This window comes from Arachis hypogaea, chromosome 10 (genome assembly GCF_003086295.3).
Source record: "Arachis hypogaea cultivar Tifrunner chromosome 10, arahy.Tifrunner.gnm2.J5K5, whole genome shotgun sequence".
Lineage (NCBI taxonomy): Eukaryota > Viridiplantae > Streptophyta > Magnoliopsida > Fabales > Fabaceae > Arachis > Arachis hypogaea.
Window position 1 is genome coordinate 39,180,931 of NC_092045.1, and position 21,540 is coordinate 39,202,470.

At 38.0% G+C, this 21,540-nt stretch overlaps 1 protein-coding gene across 1 annotated transcript; it reads right to left on the minus strand.

Moving 5' to 3' along the window:
• Positions 1–7,260: 7,260 nt before the first annotated feature.
• LOC112717514 (uncharacterized) lies at positions 7,261–8,103 on the minus strand. The gene is made up of 2 exons (XM_025769522.1): positions 7,950–8,103; positions 7,261–7,772 (listed from the first exon to the last, which is right to left on the minus strand). Exons 1-2 carry the CDS (start codon positions 8,101–8,103, stop codon positions 7,261–7,263), a joined length of 666 nt encoding a protein of 221 aa, XP_025625307.1.
• Positions 8,104–21,540: the final 13,437 nt, after the last annotated feature.

A 21,540-nucleotide genomic window follows, 5' to 3' on the forward strand; every position in this document is an offset into this window, starting at 1 on the left:
GATTGATTGGTCAAGCAACTTTAGTTAGAAGAATATGCTAGTTGAGCTAAACAGAATTTAGATTGAGATGCAGAAATTTAAATGACTAAAAAGTAAATAGCAGAAATTAAAGTGCAGAATCTTAAATGGGGAATTGGGGTAATACTCATAAAAGTAAATGGCAGAAATTAAAGAGAATGGGTAAGATCACAAATGGGGGAATCATTGGGTCTAGGAGATGTTGCAATTCTCCGGATCAAGTTCATTCTCATCTTTTCCTCAATCAATGCATTCATTGATCTCCTTGGCAATCTTAAGTGATTGAATCCCAATTCCTTGGTAATTCAATCTCTCAAATCTTGATCAATAGCCAATTCCTTGGTCAATTGCTCATGAGAAGAGATGAAGTATGGTCACTGATTATACCACATACATTTCCCAATTCAAGTATTGAGGGGATTATAGTCACATATCCATCCCAACCCAAATTGGTCTAGCATGAGAAAGCAATTCTAGCATGATCTCTTCATTCCTCTTCCAAGGTTCCGAAGAGATCCAATTATGGAGAGTTTCTTTTCCAAGACAACTAACCAATTGAATTAAGATTGAAAGCTTTCTAGTAAAATCAAGAGAAAAGATAGAAGAAGAAGAATGAAAATTAATATTGATCCATCAAATTACAGCAGAGCTCCCTAACCCAATGAAAGGGGTTTAGTTGTTCATAGCTCTAGGAATCAAAAATGGCAGAAAAGAAGAATCCATGATAGAAGTACAGAAAAGTAAATATGCAGAGAGTAGTTCTCCCCAAAATGCCCAAAAGTCACAAGCTAGTTCAAAACTACTCCTATATATACTACTCTTCATGATCTTCTAGTGAGTTCTTCAAGTCTTAGATGTGGGCTTTGGACCTCGAGTTGAAGCAATTCTCATCTTTAGTGGGCCCAGCTTGCAGAGAAATATGAATTAGGCTCAGGCACTTAGTGAGATTAATCGTGGAATACATTTCTGGGTGCGAGAACGTTAGTGGCATTCACCTTTTCCACTAACGTTCCACCCTTTATATGCCCACGTTATTCTCTACGTTAGAAGTCTTAACGTGACTTCTAACGTTCCTTCTCAATTCTTGGCCAACGTTAATGGGACTCACTTTTTCCATTAACGTTGGCTTGTGCCCCTTTTCGCAAACGTTAATGGGAATCACTTTTCCCATTAACGTTGCTTGCCCTTTGCCTCCCATGTTAGGTCTTACGTTAGCTTAGCTAACGTAGCTCTTAACGTGTGCACCTATCACCTTCGAGAGCGTTAGTGACACTCACCTTTGTCACTAACGCTCTATTTGCCTTAATCCCCTATGTTAGAGTCCACGTTAACTTTGTTAACGTGGCTCTTAACGTAGTAATGAAGCCATCCTCCAACGTTAGTGACAAAAGTAAGTGTCACTAACATTGGTTCCTTGAACCCCACTCCACGTTAACTTTCACGTTAACAATCTTAACGTGAGAGTTAACGTAGGCAATGAAAATGATTCAACGTTAGTGACAAAAGTGAGTGTCACTAACGTTGGCATTGTTGATCCTTGTCCACGTTAGAGTTCACGTTAACTTAGTTAACGTGACTCTTAACGTGGGGCATTGCCTAGTTTCCCAACGTTAGTGGTGTTCACTTTTACCACTAACGTTGAGGAGAAATGCTATTGGAGTTCACGTTTCTCATTAACGTGGAGTCCTCTTTTCCTTCTACGTTAAGTACCACGTTAACTTAGTTAACGTGGCTCTTAATGTAGGCTATGAAATGGCTTCGCAGGCATTATTGGTGATCACGTTTCTTATTAATGTTGTAAGTCAATTGCCATCCCACGTTAGTAGTCACATTAACTAAGTTAACGTGAATGCTAACGTGATTCTTCCATGCTTCATTTGTCCTGAAATCAAGCAATTAAAGTGCATCAAAGCTCTAGCCAAAATCATGAGATCATGCATCACTAAAATATCATGTAATTCTAGAAAAAATCTCATGAAATCATGCAAAATTCACAATAGTTGCTTGAATGAAGGTGTAAGTGTATTTTCACCCAAAACTTGCCTTGTTTACTATGAAAAATGCACGAAACTACCCTAAAACAGTAAAGAAAAGATCAGTGAAACTGGCCTAGATGCCCTGGCATCAATTTCTTGCAAGATTTAGTTGATAATATGAATGATGCAAGATTTGATGACTATGCCAAGGCTTTGATGTATCTGTTTGGTTGATGATAGGTGAAAAGATGAAGGAAAAGAAGCAGAAAGCACAAAATAATCTCAAAGGAAGAATTTTGGACACATTTTGAAGTGTGAGCATGCTTTGGAGCCTTCGGCCACACTTATAAAAGCATGGCCCATGATTTAAACAAGGAGAGCACTCTGGACACGAAAACGCTACGATACACACGCGTACAAGACGCTTACGCTTCAGGGATGAATTTTCGAAGACTCACGCGTACGCATGCATAACGCGTACGCGTGGAAGTGGTGGGCACTCGTTTTCAAAGAGAACGATATGTTGCAAGAGTGAACGTTTTTGAGCAAAACAAAAATTGGAATGGAAGTATAGCCATCGACGCGTACGCGTGCACAACGCGTACGCGTGGATGTGGCTTACCTGAAGAAGGACGCGCAAGCGTGGGTTGAGCGGCAGCGTGGAAGTGACAAGTTCGATGGGTCACGCATAGCCGTAAGGGACGCGTACACGTGAGGAGTGCTCAATTAAAGAACGCTATGCATATTTGGTGAACGCTGCAAGGGACACGTACACGTCGACGGGCAAAAATGCAAAAGCACGCGCAAGCGTGAGGGACGCGTACGTGTGGGTTCCCGAACGCTCGGTTCTCTAAATGAAGGGTACGCTCTCCTGGAAGCTGCAACTTTGGCTTAATTAATTCCAATACAAGCCCATCGAAGTCCCAAAGCAAGCAGAGCCCAATTGACATCACTCAAGGCAAAAGGATCATCTAGAATAAGAATTTTGCATTTAATTGTAATTTGTTTTCAATTTGAATTTCATTTAGTAGTTTAGGAAGCCTATATAAAGGCATCAGTTTCGTTTCAGAAGAAAGCACGCATAGTAGGAGTAGGAGTAGAATAGAAGGCTCAGGCTGGAGGATTAGAGACTCTAGATTTCTCTTGGAGGATTAGACATTCCAGTGAGCATAGCATAGTTGATACACTTTTATTCAATTTGGCTTATGAAATTTCAGTTTCTGATAATTCTCTTTTGCAAATTTACTTTCTGCAACTTTACATTTGAGCTTGTTGTGAGCTGAATTTACTTTTCATGCAATTTAAGTCTTCTGCAATTGTTCTGAGTTCTGATTTACTGTCTTCTTTAATATCCTAGTGATGACATGTCATCATATACTCATTTTTTAAGCTAATTTCACTTGTTTTATTAGTCTTTATGCACTTTCTTGCATCTCAAGTAAGTGATTTGGAATGAAAATGCATAACTTCTTTAAATCAAGCAACCACCATTAAATTGATGCTAAATCACGAGGTTTAAGCAAGAATTAATTGATTTTTTATGAATTATAAACCTTATGAGTTTAGAGATACTTTGAGTGGTTGTTTTGGTTTCTTGTAGGTGAAGAAAGGAAGAAAAGAGGAAAAACGTGGCTCAAGAAAGCATGGCCCAAGGAAAGAAGGAATGTGGTGCATAGAAGGAGGAAGCAAACATTGCCCTCCACAAGGGCACACTGCCCTCCAGGAGAGCAACATAATAAACCAAGCCTTGAAAAGCAACATTGCCCTGCCCACAACAAGGGCGGAGCACAATTTGATGCCAAGGACCAAAGGGAGCAAAAACTCTGCCCTGCCCTCCTCAAGAGCAATATCGGGCTCATCAAAGAAATAAATTCAAGGAAAAAGCTTACCAATGCTTGCCACAAGGTTCGAACTCATGAGCAAGGGGGAGTGGGGGAGCGATACTCACAAGCTTGCTTTCAATCTCTCAGGATCGAACACGGCACCATGAGGAAGTAAGGAACTAGGCCTTTCTTTGGTGCCAAGAAAACCAAGGAAAAGAAGCAGCATGTGCCTCCACCGAGTTTCGAACGTGGAACTTCACTTTTGGAAACATTGCCCTGCCCTCCACAAGGGCAGGGCAGCATTTTGTGGTGCACGGCCAGCGCACAAGATTGGGCACACCAAGGGAGTCTCGGCCAGCAAGCACGCACGCACATGCAGCATCTGGCGCACCATGGCACTTCTGCCCTGCCCTCCACAAGGGCAGGGCAGCATTCTGATGCATCACACGCACCAAGCACGCACGCAACAAGGGCCGCACGCACCATTTCCTGCTCTGCCCTCCACAAGGTCAGGGCAGCCTCCTGGAAGCCATTTTCTCATGGGCTGAAAATTGGATTAAAAATCCAATTTAATTCATTTCTTCACCAAATCAAAAGCCCATCCAAATTCTAAAATCCAAGAATAGAAAGTGTATAAATAGGAGATAGTTTGATGTAATTAGGACCTTCTTCTTTACTTTTGACTTTTGAACTTTCCTTTTGATTTTAGAATTTTTACATTTTGAAACTTCATTTTTCTCTGAGAGCTTTGAACTGAGAATTGAGAGAATTGGGAAGGAGAATTGATCTCACTTCTTCCTCGTTCTTGCTTGAGCATTGTTTACTTTTCTTGTTTGAGTCTTGGGTGTGAAGAATTGAGGAATTTCTGTCTCAATCTCCATTCAGGATCTCTTTAATGTCCTTTCTGCATAATTGAGTTCAATTACATTTCCTTTACTGCTTCTTCTTTAATTTCTTGTTAATTGCTTTGTGAACTTGGATCTGGGAAGGTAATTGAGATCTAGACTTTTCTATCTAGTCTCTGGAGTCCTGAGATCCCATTTTCCTTTTGGTTCTTCTGTGAACCCCTGCTGCAAGTTAATTTCCATTTCTGTTTGAGATCTAGTCTATTTCAATTCATCTCTTGTTTTGATAATTGCTGCAATTTAATTTCCCTTGCTTAAATTCTGAAATTCCAGTCCTCAAATCCCTTTTCCATTCAAGCAATTTATATTTCGTGCACTTTAAGTTACTGCAATTTACATTTCTTGCACTTTAAGTTTTAGTCATTTAATTTCTTGTTCTTTAAGATTCAGCTCTTTTACTTTCAGTTCTCTTTAATTTATGCAATTCACCCCTCTCCCTTTACATTTTCTGCTATTTACTTACTGTTGGATACAAAATCACTCAACCAATACTTGATTCGCTTGACTAAATCAACCACCGAACTAAAATTGCTCAATCCTTCAATCCCTGTGGGATCGACCCCACTCCCGTGAGTTTTATTACTTGATGCGACCTGGTACACTTGCCGGTGAGTTTTGTGTTGGATCGTTTTCCACACATCACTTAGCACCCAATTCCCTTTACATTTGATGCAATTTACTTTTCTTGCTGTTTAAGTTTTTGCAAATCTACATTCTGCACTTTACATTCTTTGCAATTTACTTTGTGCGGCTTCAATTTCACCCAATTCACCACTGTTAGCTTGACTAGACAAATCACCTCACTAAATTTGCTTGATCCATCAATCCCTGTGGGATCGACTTCACTCACTTGAGTTATTAGTAATTGATGCGACCCGTTACACTTGCCGGTGAGTTTGTGTGAAATTTGATTTTCACCCATCAACTGTCCATCTGTTTGTGGATGATATGCAGTACTAAGACATAGCTTCGTACCAAAAGACCTTTGAAAAGATCCCCAAAATCTTGAGGTGAATCGGGGATCATGGTCCGACACTATGCTCGATGGCACACCGTGCAACCTTACTATCTCCTTGATGTACAATCTCGCTAACTCCTCCATATAATAGTTTACTCGGATAGACAGAAAATGAGCAGATTTGGTTAAGCTATCCAGGATCACCCAAACCGCATCAAATCCCGACCTAGTCCTCGGTAACCCGGTCACAAAGTCCATCACAATTCCTTCCCACTTCCACTAAGGAATTTCAAGTGGCTGTAGCATTCCTGATGGTTTTTGATGTTCTATCTTTACCTTCTGACACGTCAGGCACTTAGATACCACTGTATCTACATCACCTTTCATCCCAAGCCACCAGAACATCTTCTTTAAGTCATAAAACATCTTCTTTAAGTCATAAAACATCAATACGCAACTTAAACCTTTTAGTGACGCATCACAATACACTTCAAATGGTTCGTGCGGTTCCGGAAAAATCAAAACAGGCGCTGAAGTTAACTTTTGCTTCAAAGTTTGAAAACTTTCTTCACACTCTGACGTCTACAAAAATGGCACCTCCTTCCTTGTCAACTTAGTCATCGATAGCGCAATCCAGGAAAATCCTTCAATGAATCTCCGGTAATATCTGGCTAAACCCAAGAAACTCCTAACTTCTATCACTATTGTTGGTCTCTCCCATTCCATCACCGCTTCTACCTTAGAAGGATCCACTGCTATTCCTCCCTTGCTTACCATATGACCTAAAAACTTCACTTCCTCCTTCCCGAACTCGCACTTGGATAACTTAGCATACAATTTCCGTTCCCTTAAGATTTGAAACACAATCCTCAAGTGTTTCTCATGCTCCTTCACCGTCTTAGAGCAAACTAAGATGTCGTCTATGAAAACCACCATGAATTTCTCCAAAAAGGGATGAAAGACTCTATTCATGTAATCCAGGAAAATAGCAGGTGCATTCATTAACCCAATGGACATCACCGCAAACTTGTAGTGTATATAGCGCGTCCTGAACGCAGTCTTAGGGATATCATCCTCTTTCACCTTTATCTAATGGTAACCCAACATTAGATCAATCTTTGAAAACACTCCAGCTCCTTGCAGTTGATCCATCAAGTTGTCGATCCTAGGCAACGGATAATTATTCTTCAAAGTCACTTTGTTTAGCTACCGGTAATTCACATACAGTCGCATTCCTCCATCCTTCTTCTCCACCAATAAAACTGGCACTCCCCACGGAGATACACTCAGTCGAATGAACCTCTTGTTCAGAAGCTTTTCCAACTGAATCTTTAATTCAGCCAGCTCTATCGGAGCTATTCTATACGGTGCAATTGACACTGGTCCAGCTCCCGGCACCAATTCAATCGTAAAGTCAATTTCCCTTTGAGGTGGGAACTCAGGAATATCCTCTGGAAACACTTCTGGAAAGTCTTTAACTACCAAAATCTGATCTATGTTCTGGGCATCACCCAATGTGTTAGCAGCCAACAAGATATAACCCTGACACTCTACCCCACTACAGTGCACCATCACAGAGTTCAGGTAAATCCCTTAGCTATCACTGCTCCATTTTCTCCTTCTGATATAAACTGAATCGACCGCTCAAACCAATCCAACAAAACTCGGTTCTTTGACAACCAATCAAACCCCAAAATCATCTCCAACCCAACCATTGGTAAACAGATCAAATCACACACAAGATCTCTACCCTCAAGCTTGAAACCTACTTGCCTACATCCTGACCTAGTCATAACCGTCTGATGCGGAGTGTGTACATGCAGATCAAATGCTAACTCTAACACTTTCAAGCCTAGTTCCTCAACTTTAGCAAATGAAATAAACGAATGTGAAGCTCCAGTATCATACAATGCTATTAAGAATTTATCGCCAATTAAACATATACCTCTCATCAACGGATCTGCCTTAGAAGCATCATTGGCGTTCACAGCAAACACTCGCCCTTGGTGCTGACTCTGACCCGCATTCGGGTTCCTCCCATGAGTGCAATCCCTCGCAATATGACAAGGCAATCCACAGTTGAAGCAACCACCTAAACCAATATTGGAAGAGTCATATGGATGAAAACACCCACAATGTACACAAGTCAAATCCAGAGAAATCTTACTCTGATTTCCTCTCCCTTTAGCATACTGAAACTGATTTTGAGTGCTCTTTCTGAAGCCTCCTTGACCTTGAGGCACATATCCTCCTCTCCTAAAACTCTAACCCCTTGGATGAAAATACTTGCCACGTCCCTTACTAGTGTTTCCTCCATGGGTTTCCTTGGACAAAGCTACCATTTTCGCATATTCTTCAACCACCCTCGCTTTGTTCACTAATTCGGAGAAGGTACCAATCTCCATAGGAGCCACAGTAGTCATGATACTATCCTTCAAGCCCCTTTGGTACTTGATGCATTTCTAGCTTTTATAGGTCTCCGGGGCACCCTGACACACCATAGAAAACCTACAAAGCTCCTCGAATTTGCTAGTATAATCTGTCACAGATAAGGAACCTTGCTTCAGCTGCATAAGTTCCATCTCCTTTGCTTCCCTTGCAGATTTAGGAAAGTACTTTGTGTAGAAGGCCGTTTGGAATACATCCTAAGGAACATCGGAATTCTAAAGCTGGAGCAAGTGGCATTGGGATTGCCACCAATGCTGGGCCTCTCCCACATGCTGATAAGCAGTAAATTCTACGTATTGGTTATTCGGGACATGTTGTGCTTGCAGCATGCGCTCCATAGCTTGGAACCAGTTATCCACTTCTGTAGGATTAGTTGAACCCCTAAAGCTTAGAGGATGAACCTTGAGAAAAGTCACCAAGGTCATCGGAGCACCTCCCATGTTATCTCCATTTCCCTCAGCATTCTCATTCGCGTTTCCTTCGCCATTACCATTTCCATTCCCAGCCGGTTGGCCTAATCTCTGTACAGCTTGCAGAGTCGCAGCAGCATTAGCTTCCATGGTGTTTGCAAGATTCGCCATTGCCGCCATGAATTCGGCATGGTTATCAACCGGTTGCTCATTTCTACTCTTTTTTAAACGAGCATGACCTCGTTCGCAAGTGGCCATTAGGGTTCCTGTCTACACCAAACAATCAATATCAAGGTGATCAGTCTCAATATCAAAAGCTTAGTGCTTCAATTATCCCAAATAGACACTCTCAAACAAGCATGCTATGCAATATCAAGTGGATAACCTAATAGCATCATAGAAAAGACGCACAGAGTATGCAATGAAGCACAATCGGTCCATCCCTCAGGCTTACGAGGATGAACCACTCTGATACCACTAAATGTAACACCCTAATTAGCCTAAGCTTTACGTCGCATCATAAAGCAAAGGATAATCAAAGGTTACGATAGTTCTAAGCTCATACATATAATATATAAAATAATTAATATAATCTAGAAGCCTGATGAAGGATATAGCTCAAAAACAGAGAAAAGTTTAAGTTGGCTAAGCCATATATATACAAACAAAACAAAATCTGAAGTTTAAAGTAGCATATACAAGTTTTCTCTTAAAAATAAGCCTCTAGGCAAAAGCAAAAATACAAAAGATGAGAGACATATATAAAATAACTCAAAAGACTCCAAAAAGTATCATGATCCTCTGCTTTTATCACCATCCAAAGTAACTCACCGAGGTGGGTTACGACTTGCATCTGAAAAATAACAACAGAATATGGTATGAGAACCAGATGTTCTCAGTATGGTAACAGTGCCCAGTGATGTAAGATATAAGACCTCGGGACACCAAAGGCAATCCTAGACTTCATATCCATCACAAGATTTATCTTAAAGCATACTAAAACAATAAAGCATAACTTAAACTATAATACAATAAAAGGGTGATCTATCTTAAATGATTCTCTAGTCTAATAGATCTCCGCTGTTCCACAGCCTTCACTAACCTATCCTCCAAGCGATCCCATCGCCACCGCCTTTCGAACCTCCTCAATCCTAGTAGAAAACACAATTAAAGTTCAATGCAAGTAAAACACAGGTAGAAGCATATAAGGCAAGTAATTCAAGTAAGCAATTAGGCATGTTATACAAATAGGAATACAATTACAACTCGACAAAGCAAATAAACAGGTAGAAAATGCACATGAAGAATGCCTGTCCTACTGGCTATGATATCACATTGTCGGTTCAACTGCCAACCCGACACATCTCCATGGAGATGTCGCCCTTCAGAATCATCATTGGAAACCCCCGAGATATGGTGCTCGGATCACCGTCCAGGATTTTGTGCCTGCACACTCTATTGATCCGAAGGGATGCAAAGGATACTCTTGCCATAGACCTCACATCTCAACGTAAGCGGGATTAAACACCGTCCTTACGCCGCGCCGCTACCTCGACAGGTGGGATTAACCATCCTCCCTGCCGGGCGCATAGCGTCTTATAATCTCAATATAACATAGTAGTTCAGTGGTTTTTTAGAAAATATTTTCAATACATCAATGATTCATCATTGTACATTTGAGTCTTCGACTCATCTCAACCACTGCCAAATCAACATTCCCATTCCGAGTCCTCAACTCATCTCAACTACTGTCAATTCACATTTTTGTTCCGAATTCAACAGTTCATCAGTTCTCATTTCATATATCAATCTACCTTCACACGCCATCAAACCATCATTAGTACACCCGAAACCTAAGCCTCCGTTCTCTAATTTTTCAAAACAATATCAAACTAAATCTCTTAAGTTCTTTCCCCTGTTTTAATGCCCAAAATTAAGCCCAAGAGTCTTAAAATGGTGTCACAGAAGCTTACAATCTTGTTGGGAAGGTAAAATATTTGAAAACAAAAATTAAGTTGGAGAAACAGGGCGTGTGCGTACGCACAGTGGTGTGCGTGTGCACGCCCAAAGATATTTTTAAAACGTGTGCATACACATAGAGGCGTGGGTACGCACAGGTACCAAAATTTGCAATTCTGTTTGCTTGCACAAGACGTGCTATCGCCCTCAATAGATTGCCCTTCCCAATGTGTGCGTGCGCACAGGTTGTAAATTTCCATTAGATGTGTGCGCGCACAGGTTGTGCTACCGCTCTAAACAGAAAGCCTTCCCATGTGTGTGCATGCGCACAGGTTTAAAGAATCACAGGGTTGTGCGTGCACACATACCAGAATTCAAAAAATTTTGCAACTTTGCAGAATTTCATATTTTGACACCAAACTTTGAATGATCATAAATTTTTCTACAAAAATCCAAATTTTACAAACTTTATAACAACTTGAAGAATTTTTAATGAACTTTATTTTTAAACAAATTTCAACAAATTTTGAAAATTGAGGCACAAGTTATGATTCATCAAAGTTCCATAAAAACCAGTTTTTACCAATTTCAACAAAACTTCTCAATTCATTTGCAACACACAACACACAACCAAAACCAAATAAAACCATTCCAAACTTCATTTTATATCAAAATCTACCCTTTGTATCATATTACACCATTCTTACCAAATTTCCCTTCACATTTCATTATTCTCAACATCAACATCAAATGTATAACTTTATAATCAATCCACATTCAACTTTTCCAACCATATTACCATATCATCAACCTCAACATCACATATATCATATACCAAACCACTTTTCAAATCCACACAATCACTCATCATCATCATATCATAATCAAACTCAAAAATCATCAAGACATCATAAATAATCATACCTCATCATTCAATAACTCAACAACCATTTTAATTCAACCTTATCCTATGAGTCACTAGTCTAAGTGTCCATGAATATTATATACTACATAGAGAAAACCAAAACCATACCTTGGCTGATTCCTAATATGCACCAAAACCCTAAATGAGAATAAGTTGAGCTTTCAATCACAATCCAAGCCACCAACACTCACCAACAAGCTCTGACAATTTCTAATAATCATAACTTCAAGCTATAACACACATAATTTACAATAATTCAACGTAGGGCTCATCATAATCAAAATTTCACAAGAGTTCAAGACCTCTTACCTTTTTTCAACAGCTTTGGAAGCCAAAATTCAAGGCTAAGCAAGAGTTAGAGAGTACCTAAACACCCAAAATCACAAAATCTCACTTAATCAAAAGCCCTAAATTTTCGAAATTTTGAAGAGAATAACTGAGAAAATTTCGTGGTTACCTCACCCATTTCTTGGATGGGTTTTGTAGAGCTCTTCGCAAGAAACGCGTTGCCGCAAACGGTGCGGCGATCGAAGCTCCGTAGCTCAAGATATGAGCTTATGAAGATGGTGATTAATAGTGAAAAATGGAGCCCTCTCCCTCTCTTCCGCAATCTCTCTTCCGCAATCTCTCTTCAGCTGTGTGTATTGTGTTTAATGAGCTGAAGAGCTCATTAATGGACCTATTTATATGTTGGGTCTAGGCCCAACTTGGGCCCTGTCCAACCCGTTAGCATTTTTAGCCCATTTAGCCCAACTTCAGGCCAAACCTTTAAAACTAACTCCCGGTTTTTAACTTCTAATATTTTTTCTAAGGTTTTTGACTGTTTTCACTTTTTCTCGTACAGTACCGGGCAGACTTGAACCGGTTCAACCGGTTCGACTGCCAGTTCGCAGTTTTTCATGGTTTTTTGCAGAAAACACATTTTTTGACTCAGAAAAACCTACTGAGTCCAAAAATCATATTTAAATCCTCAAATTCTCACTCTCATTTTTCGGAATCTAATTTAGGCAATATTAATTACTTTATTAAACGGGTAATTTGTCGTGGTTCTTACAGCGTGCACGTCGTTGGCCAAAATTCCTCCTCACGCGTACGCGTGAATGACGCGTGCGTGGCTTGAATGTCCACTTCACGCGTATGCGTGGCCTTCAATTCTCCAAATACTCATTTCTTCAGGAATTCTCCACATTGCATGCTTTTCTTTTTTCCATCAAATATTTGCCTTATGAATCTGAAATCACTAAACAAATATATCAAAGCATCGAATGGAATTAAAGTGAATTAGAATTAGCAATTTAAAGGACTAAAAAGCATGTTTTCACTCTTAAGCACAAAATAAGGAGAATTACAAAACCATGCTGTTTCATTGAATAAATGTTGGATTAAGTTGATAAAATCCCCTAAATTAAGTACAAGATAAACCACAAAATTGGGGTTTATCAGTAGGTGACGCATGCACGTCTCTGGCAGATCTCCTACTCACGTGTATGCGCGGATGACGCATGCGTGTGGCCTTGAATCCTCCAAATGCTCATTTCTTAATGAATTCTCCACTTTGCATGCTTTTCTCTTCACTTCTTCCATCCAATCCTTGCCTTATAAACCTGAAATCACTCAACAAATATATCAAGGCCTAAAAAGCATGTTTTCACTCTTAAGCACAAATTTAGGGAGAATTACAAAAGCATGCTATTTCATTGAATAAATGTGAGATAAGTTGATAAAATCCCCTAAATTCAACGTAAGATAAACTACAAAATTGGGGTTTATCAAACTTTTCCACACTTAAACCAAGCATGTCTTCATGCTAAACTCAAGAAAGAAACAAAGGGTATCAACATTTATTCAATGCAAATAAACTATCTAAATGCATGCAACTATCTAAATGCAATCTATCTATATGCATGCAACTACTTGGTCAAAATAAGTCGATCACCAAGAATACATATATGAACACAAGGGCTAAAGTAATCATATCAATCAAATCCACAATTGAATTGAGTTATTGAAAAGAATTTACCAACTTGCAAGAAAAGATATGATCAAAGGTGAAAACATGTAATTGAGCAATCAAACCTTCACTGGATGTGTATCCGCTCTAGTCACTCTAGTGTATAGGGTTGATTCACTCAATTATCTTCTAATCATGCTTTCTAAGAATTATTTTTCATCTAACAATAAAAAATTATTCAGTGCATGCTTACAAATATCATGAGGACTTATTCATAGGTTGTAATGGGGCTAGGGTAAAAGTAGGATTGTATCTGGTTAGATGGAATAAAAATGGAATCTCTGATTAAGTTAAACTTCCCTCCTAACTTATGACAACCTATACAATTTCAAATCTATCCTAACTACCCATTCTTCACTTTGCATGCTTTTCTCTTCACTTCTTCCATCCAATCCTTGCCTTATAAACCTGAAATCACTCAACAAACATATCAAGGCATCGAATAAAATTAAAGTGAATTAGATTGAGCTATTTTAAGGCCTAAAAAGAGTGTTTTAACTCTTAAGCACAAATTTAGGGAGAATTACAAAAGCATTCTATTTCATTGAATAAATGTGAGATAAGTTGACAAAATCCCCTCAATTCAACACAAGATAAACCACAAAATTAGGGTTTATCAAACCTCCTCACACTTAAACCAAGCATGTCCTCATGCTAAATGATGAGCGGATAATTTATACGCTTTTTGGCATTGTTTTTAGGTAGTTTTTAGTAAGATCAAGCTACTTTTAGGGATGTTTTCATTAGTTTTTATGTTAAATTCACATCTCTGGACTTTACTATGAGTTTGTGTGTTTTCTATGATTTCAGGTAATTTTTGGCTGAAATTGAGGGACTTGAGCAAAACTCTGAAAAAGGCTGACAAAAGGACTGCTGATGCAGTTGGAATCTGACCTCCCTGCACTCGAAATGAATTTTCTGGAGCTACAGAACTCCAAATGGCGCGATCTCAACGGGGTTGGAAAGTAGACATCCAGAGCTTTCCAACAATATATAATAGTCCATACTTTATTCGGAAATTGACGACGTAACCTGGCGTTGAACGCCAAGTACATGCTGCTGTCTGGAGTTAAACGCCAGAAACACGTCATGATCCGGAGTTGAACGCCCAAAACACGTTATAACTTGGCGTTCAACTCCACGAAAAGCCTCAGCTCGTGGATAGATCAAGCTCAGCCCATGCATACACCAAGTGGGCCCCGGAAGTGGATTTATACATCAATTACTTACTCATGTAAACCCTAGTAGCTAGTCTAGTATAAATAGGATAAGTTACTATTGTATTAGACATCTTTTGACAGTTTAATCTTCTGACTTTGTAGTCTTTGATCATTCGGTCTCTTGATCATTCATGCGGCTGGCCATTCGGCCATGCCTGAACCTTTCACTTATGTATTTTCAACGGTGGAGTTTCTGCACACCATAGATTAAGGGTGTGGAGCTCTGCTGTACCTCAAGTTTCAATACAATTACTATTACTTTCTATTCAATTCTCTTTTATTCTTATTCCAAGATATACGTTGCACTTCAACTTGATGAATGTGATGATCCGTGACACTCATCATCATTCTCACCTATGAACGCGCGTGATTGACAACCACTTCCGTTCTACTCTAGGCCGGGCGCATATCTCTTAGATTCCCCAACAGAATCTTCGTGGTATAAGCTAGATAGATGGCGGCATTCATGAGGATCCGGAAAGTCTAAACCTTGTCTATGGTATTCCGAGTATGATTCTGGGATTAAATGACTGTGACGAGCTTCAAACTCCTGAAGGCTGGGCGTGATGACAAACGCAAAAGAATCAAGGGATTCTATTCCAACCTGATTGGGAACCGACAGATGATTAGCCGTGCTGTGACAGAGCATAGGACCATTTTCACTGAGAGGATGGGATGTAGCCATTGACAACGGTGATGCCCTACATACAGCTTGCCATGGAAAGGAGTAAGAAGGATTGGATTAATGTAATAAGAAAATAGAGATCCGAGAGGAGCACAGCATCTCCACACGCCTATCTGAAATTCCCACTATTAATTTACATAAGTATTTCTATCCCTTTTATTTTCTTTTTATTATTAACTTTCGAACTCATCATAAACCAATTTAATCTGCCTAACTGAGATTCACAAGGTGACCATAGCTTGCTTCATACCAACAATCTCTGTGGGATCGACCCTTACTCACGTAAGGTATTACTTGGATGACCCAGTACACTTGCTGGTTAAGTTGAACAGAGTTATGATCACACCAGGGATTATTAAGATCCCAATTTATCACACCATGATCTCTTTGGGGTATTTTTGATTTCATACAAATACAAAGAGACCAACTTTGAGGATCACAATTTCGTCCACTAAGTTTTTGGCGCCGTTACCGGGGATTGTTCGAGTATGGACAACTGACGGTTCATCTTGTTGCTCAGATTAGGTACTTTTCTTTTTTTTATTTTCTTTTCAAAAAGTTTTCAAAAATATTTTTCAAAACTTTTTCTCATCTATTTTCGAAAATTATTCTAAATTTTTAAGAATGAATTCTAGAGTTTCATGAAAAATGTTGAAGCCTGGCTGGTTGTAAAGCCATGTCTAAATTCTTTTGGACTGGGGGTTCCAAACCATCAGCATAGAGGCAAGTTAATTTGATGACTTAGCTATTGTATGTCTGACTCAGATGCTAAAGCTTGGTTGGCCATTGGCCATGTCTAGTGTTTTGGACTGGAGCTTTCATTGAAAGCTTGGCTGGCTATTAAGCCATGTCTAATTCCTGGACCGGAGCTTTAGACTAACATTGCATGATTCCTGAAATTCATATTAAAAATTTTGAATTTCTTATTTTATTTTTCCTATATATTTTCGAAAAAATTAAAACAAAATACAAAAAAAAATCATAAAAATCAAAAATATTTTATGTTTCTTGTTTAAGTCTTGAGTCAATTTTTAAGTTTGGTGTCCATTGCATGTTTTTAAAATTGATGCATTATTTTTTCGAAAATTCCATGCATTCATAGTGTTCTTCATGATCTTCAAGTTGTTCTTGGTAAGTCTTCTTGTTTGATCTTGATGATTTCTTGTTTTGTGTCTTATGTTGTTTTTCATGTGCATTCTTGCATTCATATTGTTCAAGCATTAAAGATTTCTAAGTTTGGTGTCTTGCATGTTTTCTTTACATTGAAAATTTTTCAAAAATATGTTCTTGATGTTCATCATGATCTTCAAAGTGTTCTTGGTGTTCATCTTGACATTCATAGTGTTCTTGCATGCATCATGTGTTTTGATCCAAAATTTTCATGCATTGAGTATTTTTAGTGTTTTTCTCTCTCATCATAAAAAAATTCAAAAATTAAAAAAAAATTTAAATAAATATCTTATCTTTTTAAATCTTATCTTTTTAAAATCTTTTTCAAAAATCATATCTTTTTCATTTTTTATTATTTTCGAAAATTTCAAAAATCTTTTTCAAAATATTTTCAAAATCTTTTTCTTATCTTTACACCATAATTTCGAAAATATCATCAACAATTAATGTTTTGATTCAAAAATTTCAAGTTTGTTAGTTTCTTGTTAAGAAAGATTCAAACTTTAAGTTCTAGAATCATATCTTGTGATTTCTTGTGAGTCAAGTCATTAATTGTGATTTTAAAATTCAAATCTTTTTCAAAACTAATTTCAATCATATCTTGTTAAAACCATATATTTTAAAATCATATCTTTTCAAAAATATCTTTTCAATCTTATCTTTTCAAAAATCATATCTTTTTATCATATCTTTTATATCATATCTTTTTAAAAAAATTTTTTTATCTTTTTCAAAAATTTGATTTTAAAATATCTTAACTAACTTCTTATCTTCTTATCTTTTCAAATTTGATTTTAATATCTTTTTCAACTAACTAATTAACTTTTTGTTTGTTTATTATCTTTTTCAAAACCACCTAACTACTTTTCCCTCTCTAATTTTCGAAAATACCTCCCTCTTTTTCAAAAATTCTTTTTAATTAATTAATTATTTCAAATTTTAATTTTAATTTTATTTCTTCCTTTAATTTTCGAAATTACTAACCCATTTTTCAAAATTATTTTCGAATTTCTCTCCCCCTCATCTCTTTCTATTTATTTTATTTACTTACTAACACTTTTCTTCATCCTAAAATTCGAACCCCCCTCTCTATGAGTTCGAATTTTCCTCTTTTCCTTCCTATTCTTCTTCTTTTCTACTCACATAAAGGAACCTCTATATCTGGACAAAGAGGATCCCTATTATTATTTTCTGTTTCCTTCTTTTTCATATGAGCAGGAGCAAGGACAAGAATATTCTTATTAAAGCAGATCCTGAACCTGAAAGGACTCTGAAGAGAAAGTCAAGAGAAACTAAAATTCAACAATTCAGAGAAAACTTTTCAGAAATTTTCGAAAAAGAAGAGGAGATGGCAGCCGAAAATAATAACAATGTAAGGAGGATGCTTGGTTATTATACTACACCTAAGGCCAAAGAAATCTCAAAAGAAAAAAAAAGAGAAAAAGGGAAGACAAAAAGCTTCCACCTCCAAGTCATGGGAGATGGAAAGTTTCATGTAAAGGGTCTATAGCTCAGTGGTAGAATATTTGACTGCAAATCAAGAGATCCCTGAGATACCTCAGGGGATACATTTTCCTCCACACAATTATTGGGAGCAACTAAGGATAGGAGCACCAAAATCACTGAGGATCAAGCAACAGAAGCAAGGAAGAGACATAAAGGAGCTCAAAAAGCACCATTGGACCTTCAAGAAGGCGCCACCCTCACTCAGGTGGACTCATTCCTTGTTCTTATTTTCTCTGCTTTTTCGGTTTTTATCCTTCATGTCTATCTATGTTTTGTGTCTCTACTTCATGATCATTAGGATGTAGTAACTATGTCTTAAAGCTATGAATAAATTCTATAAATCCTTCACCTTTCTTAAATGAAAAATGTTTTAATTCAAAAGAACAAGAAGTACATGAATTTCGAATTTATCCTTGAATTTAATCTAATTATATTGATGTGGTGACAATACTTTTTGTTTTCTGAATGAATGCTTGAACAGTGCATATTTTTGATCTTGTTGTTTATGAATGTTAAAATTGTTGGCTCTTGAAAGAATGATGAACAAAGAGAAATGTTATTGATAATCTGAAAAATCATAAAATTGATTCTTAAAGCAAGAAAAAGCAGTAAAAAAAAAGCTTGCAAAAAAAATGGCGAAAAAAATAGAAAGAAAAAGAAAAAGCAAGCAGAAAAAGCCAATAGCCCTTAAAACCAAAAGGCAAGGGTAAAAAGGATCAAAGGCTTTGAGCATCAATGGATAGGAGGGCCCAAGGAAATCAAATCCAGGCCTAGGCGGCTAAATCAAGTTGTCCCTAACCATGTGCTTGTGTCATGAAGGCCCAAGTGAAACGCTTGAGACTGAGTGGTTAAAGTTGTGATTCAAAGCAAAAAGAGTGTGCTTAAGAGCTCTGGACACCTCTAACTAAGGACTCTAGCAAAGCTGAGTCACAATCTGAAAAGGTTCACCCAGTCATGTGTCTGTGACATTTATGTATCCGGTGGTAATACTGGAAAACAAAGTGCTTAGGGCCACAACCAAAACTCATGAAAGTAGCTGTGTTCAAGAATCAACATGCTTAACTAGGAGAATCAATAACACTATCTGAACTTCTAAGTTCCTAGAGAAGCCAATCATTCTAAACTTCAAAGGAAAAAGTGAGATGCCAAAACTATTCATAAGCAAAAAGCTACAAGTCCCGCTCATCTGATTAGAATTAATATTCATTGATATTTTGAAATTTACAGTATATTCTCTTCTTTTTATCCTAATTGATTTTCAGTTGCTTGGGGACAAGCAACAATTTAAGTTTGGTGTTGTGATGAGCAGATAATTTATATGCTTTTTGGCATTGTTTTTAGGTAGTTTTTAGTAAGTTCAAGCTACTTTTAGGGATGTTTTCATCAGTTTTTATGTTAAATTTACATTTCTGGACTTTACTATGAGTTTGTGTGTTTTTCTGTGATTTCAGGTAATTTCTGGCTGAAATTGAGGGACTTGAGCAAAACTCTGAAAAAGGCTGACAAAAGGACTGCTGATGCTCTTGGAATCTGACCTCCCTGCACTCGAAATGAATTTTCTGGAGCTACAGAGCTCCAGATGGCGCGCTCTCAATGGAGTTGGAAAGTAGACATCCAGAGCTTTCCAACAATATATAATAGTCCATACTTTTTCGGAAATTGACGACGTAACTTGGCATTGAATGCCAAGTACATGCTGCTGTATGGAGTTAAACGCCAGAAACACGTCATGATCCGGAGTTGAACGCCCAAAACACGTTATAACTTGGCGTTCAAATCCAAGAAAAGCCTCAGCTCGTGGATAGATCAAGCTCAGCCCAAGCATACACCAAGTGGGCCCCGGAAGTGGATTTATACATCAATTACTTACTCATGTAAACCCTAGTAGCTAGTCTAGTATAAATAGGATAAGTTACTATTGTATTAGACATCTTTTGACAGTTTAATCTTCTGACGTTTTGTAGTCTTTGATCATTCGGTCTCCTGATCATTCAGGGGGCTGGCCATTCGGCCATGCCTGAACCTTTCACTTATGTATTTTCAACGGTGGAGTTTCTGCACACCGTAGATTAAGGGTATGGAGCTCTGCTATACCTCAAGTTTCAATACAATTACTATTACTTTCTATTCAATTCTCTTTTATTCTTATTCCAAGATATACGTTGCACTTCAACTTGATGAATGTGATGATCCGTGACACTCATCATCATTCTCACCTATGAACGCGCGTGATTGACAACCACTTCCGTTCTACTCTAGGCCGGGCGCATATCTCTTAGATTCCCCAACAGAATCTTCGTGGTATAAGCTAGATAGATGGCGGCATTCATGAGGATCCGGAAAGTCTAAACCTTGTCTATGGTATTCCGAGTAGGATTCTGGGATTGAATGACTGTAACGAGTTTCAAACTCCTGAAGGCTGGGCGTGATGACAAACGCAAAAGAATCAAGGGATTCTATTCCAACCTGATTGAGAGCCGACAGATGATTAGCCGTGCTGTGACAGAGCATAGGACCATTTTCACTGAGAGGATGGGATGTAGCCATTGACAACGGTGATGCCCTACATACAGCTTGCCATGGAAAGGAGTAAGAAGGATTGGATTAATGTAATAAGAAAATAGAGATCCGAGAGGAGCACAGCATCTCCACACGCCTATCTGAAATTCCCACTATTAATTTACATAAGTATTTCTATCCCTTTTAATTTCTTTTTATTATTAACTTTCGAACTCATCATAAACCAATTTAATCTGCCTAACTGAGATTCACAAGGTGACCATAGCATGCTTCATACCAACAATCTCTGTGGGATCGACCTTTACTCACGTAAGGTATTACTTGGATGACCCAGTACACTTGCTGGTTAAGTTGAACGGAGTTATGATCACACCAGGGATTATTAAGATCCCAATTTATCATACCATGATCTCTTTGGGGTATTTTTGATTTCATACAAATACAAAGAGACCAACTTTGAGGATCACAATTTCGTCCACCACTAAACTCAAGAAAGAAACAAAGGGTATCAACATTTATTCAATGCAAATAAACTATCTAAATGCATGCAACTATCTAAATGTAATTTATCTATATGCATACAACTACTTGGTCAAAATTAGTCGATTCCCAAGAATACATATATGAATACAAGGGCTAAAGCAATCATATCAATCAAATCCACAATTGAATTGAGTTATTGAAAAGAATTTACAAACTTGCAAGAAAATATATGATAATACGTGAAAACATGTAATTGAGCAATCGAACCCTCACCAGATGTATATCCGCTCTAGTAACTCAAGTGTATAGGGTTGATTCACTCAATTCTTTTCTAATCATGCTTTCTAAGATTTGTTTTTCATCTAACAATCAACAATTATTCAGTGCATGCATACAAATACCTTGAGGACTTTTTGATAGTTTGTAATGGGGTTAGGGTAAATGTAGGATTGTATTTGGTTAGGTGGACTAAAGATTGAATCTTTGATTAACTTAAACTTCCCTCCTAACCTATGACAACCTA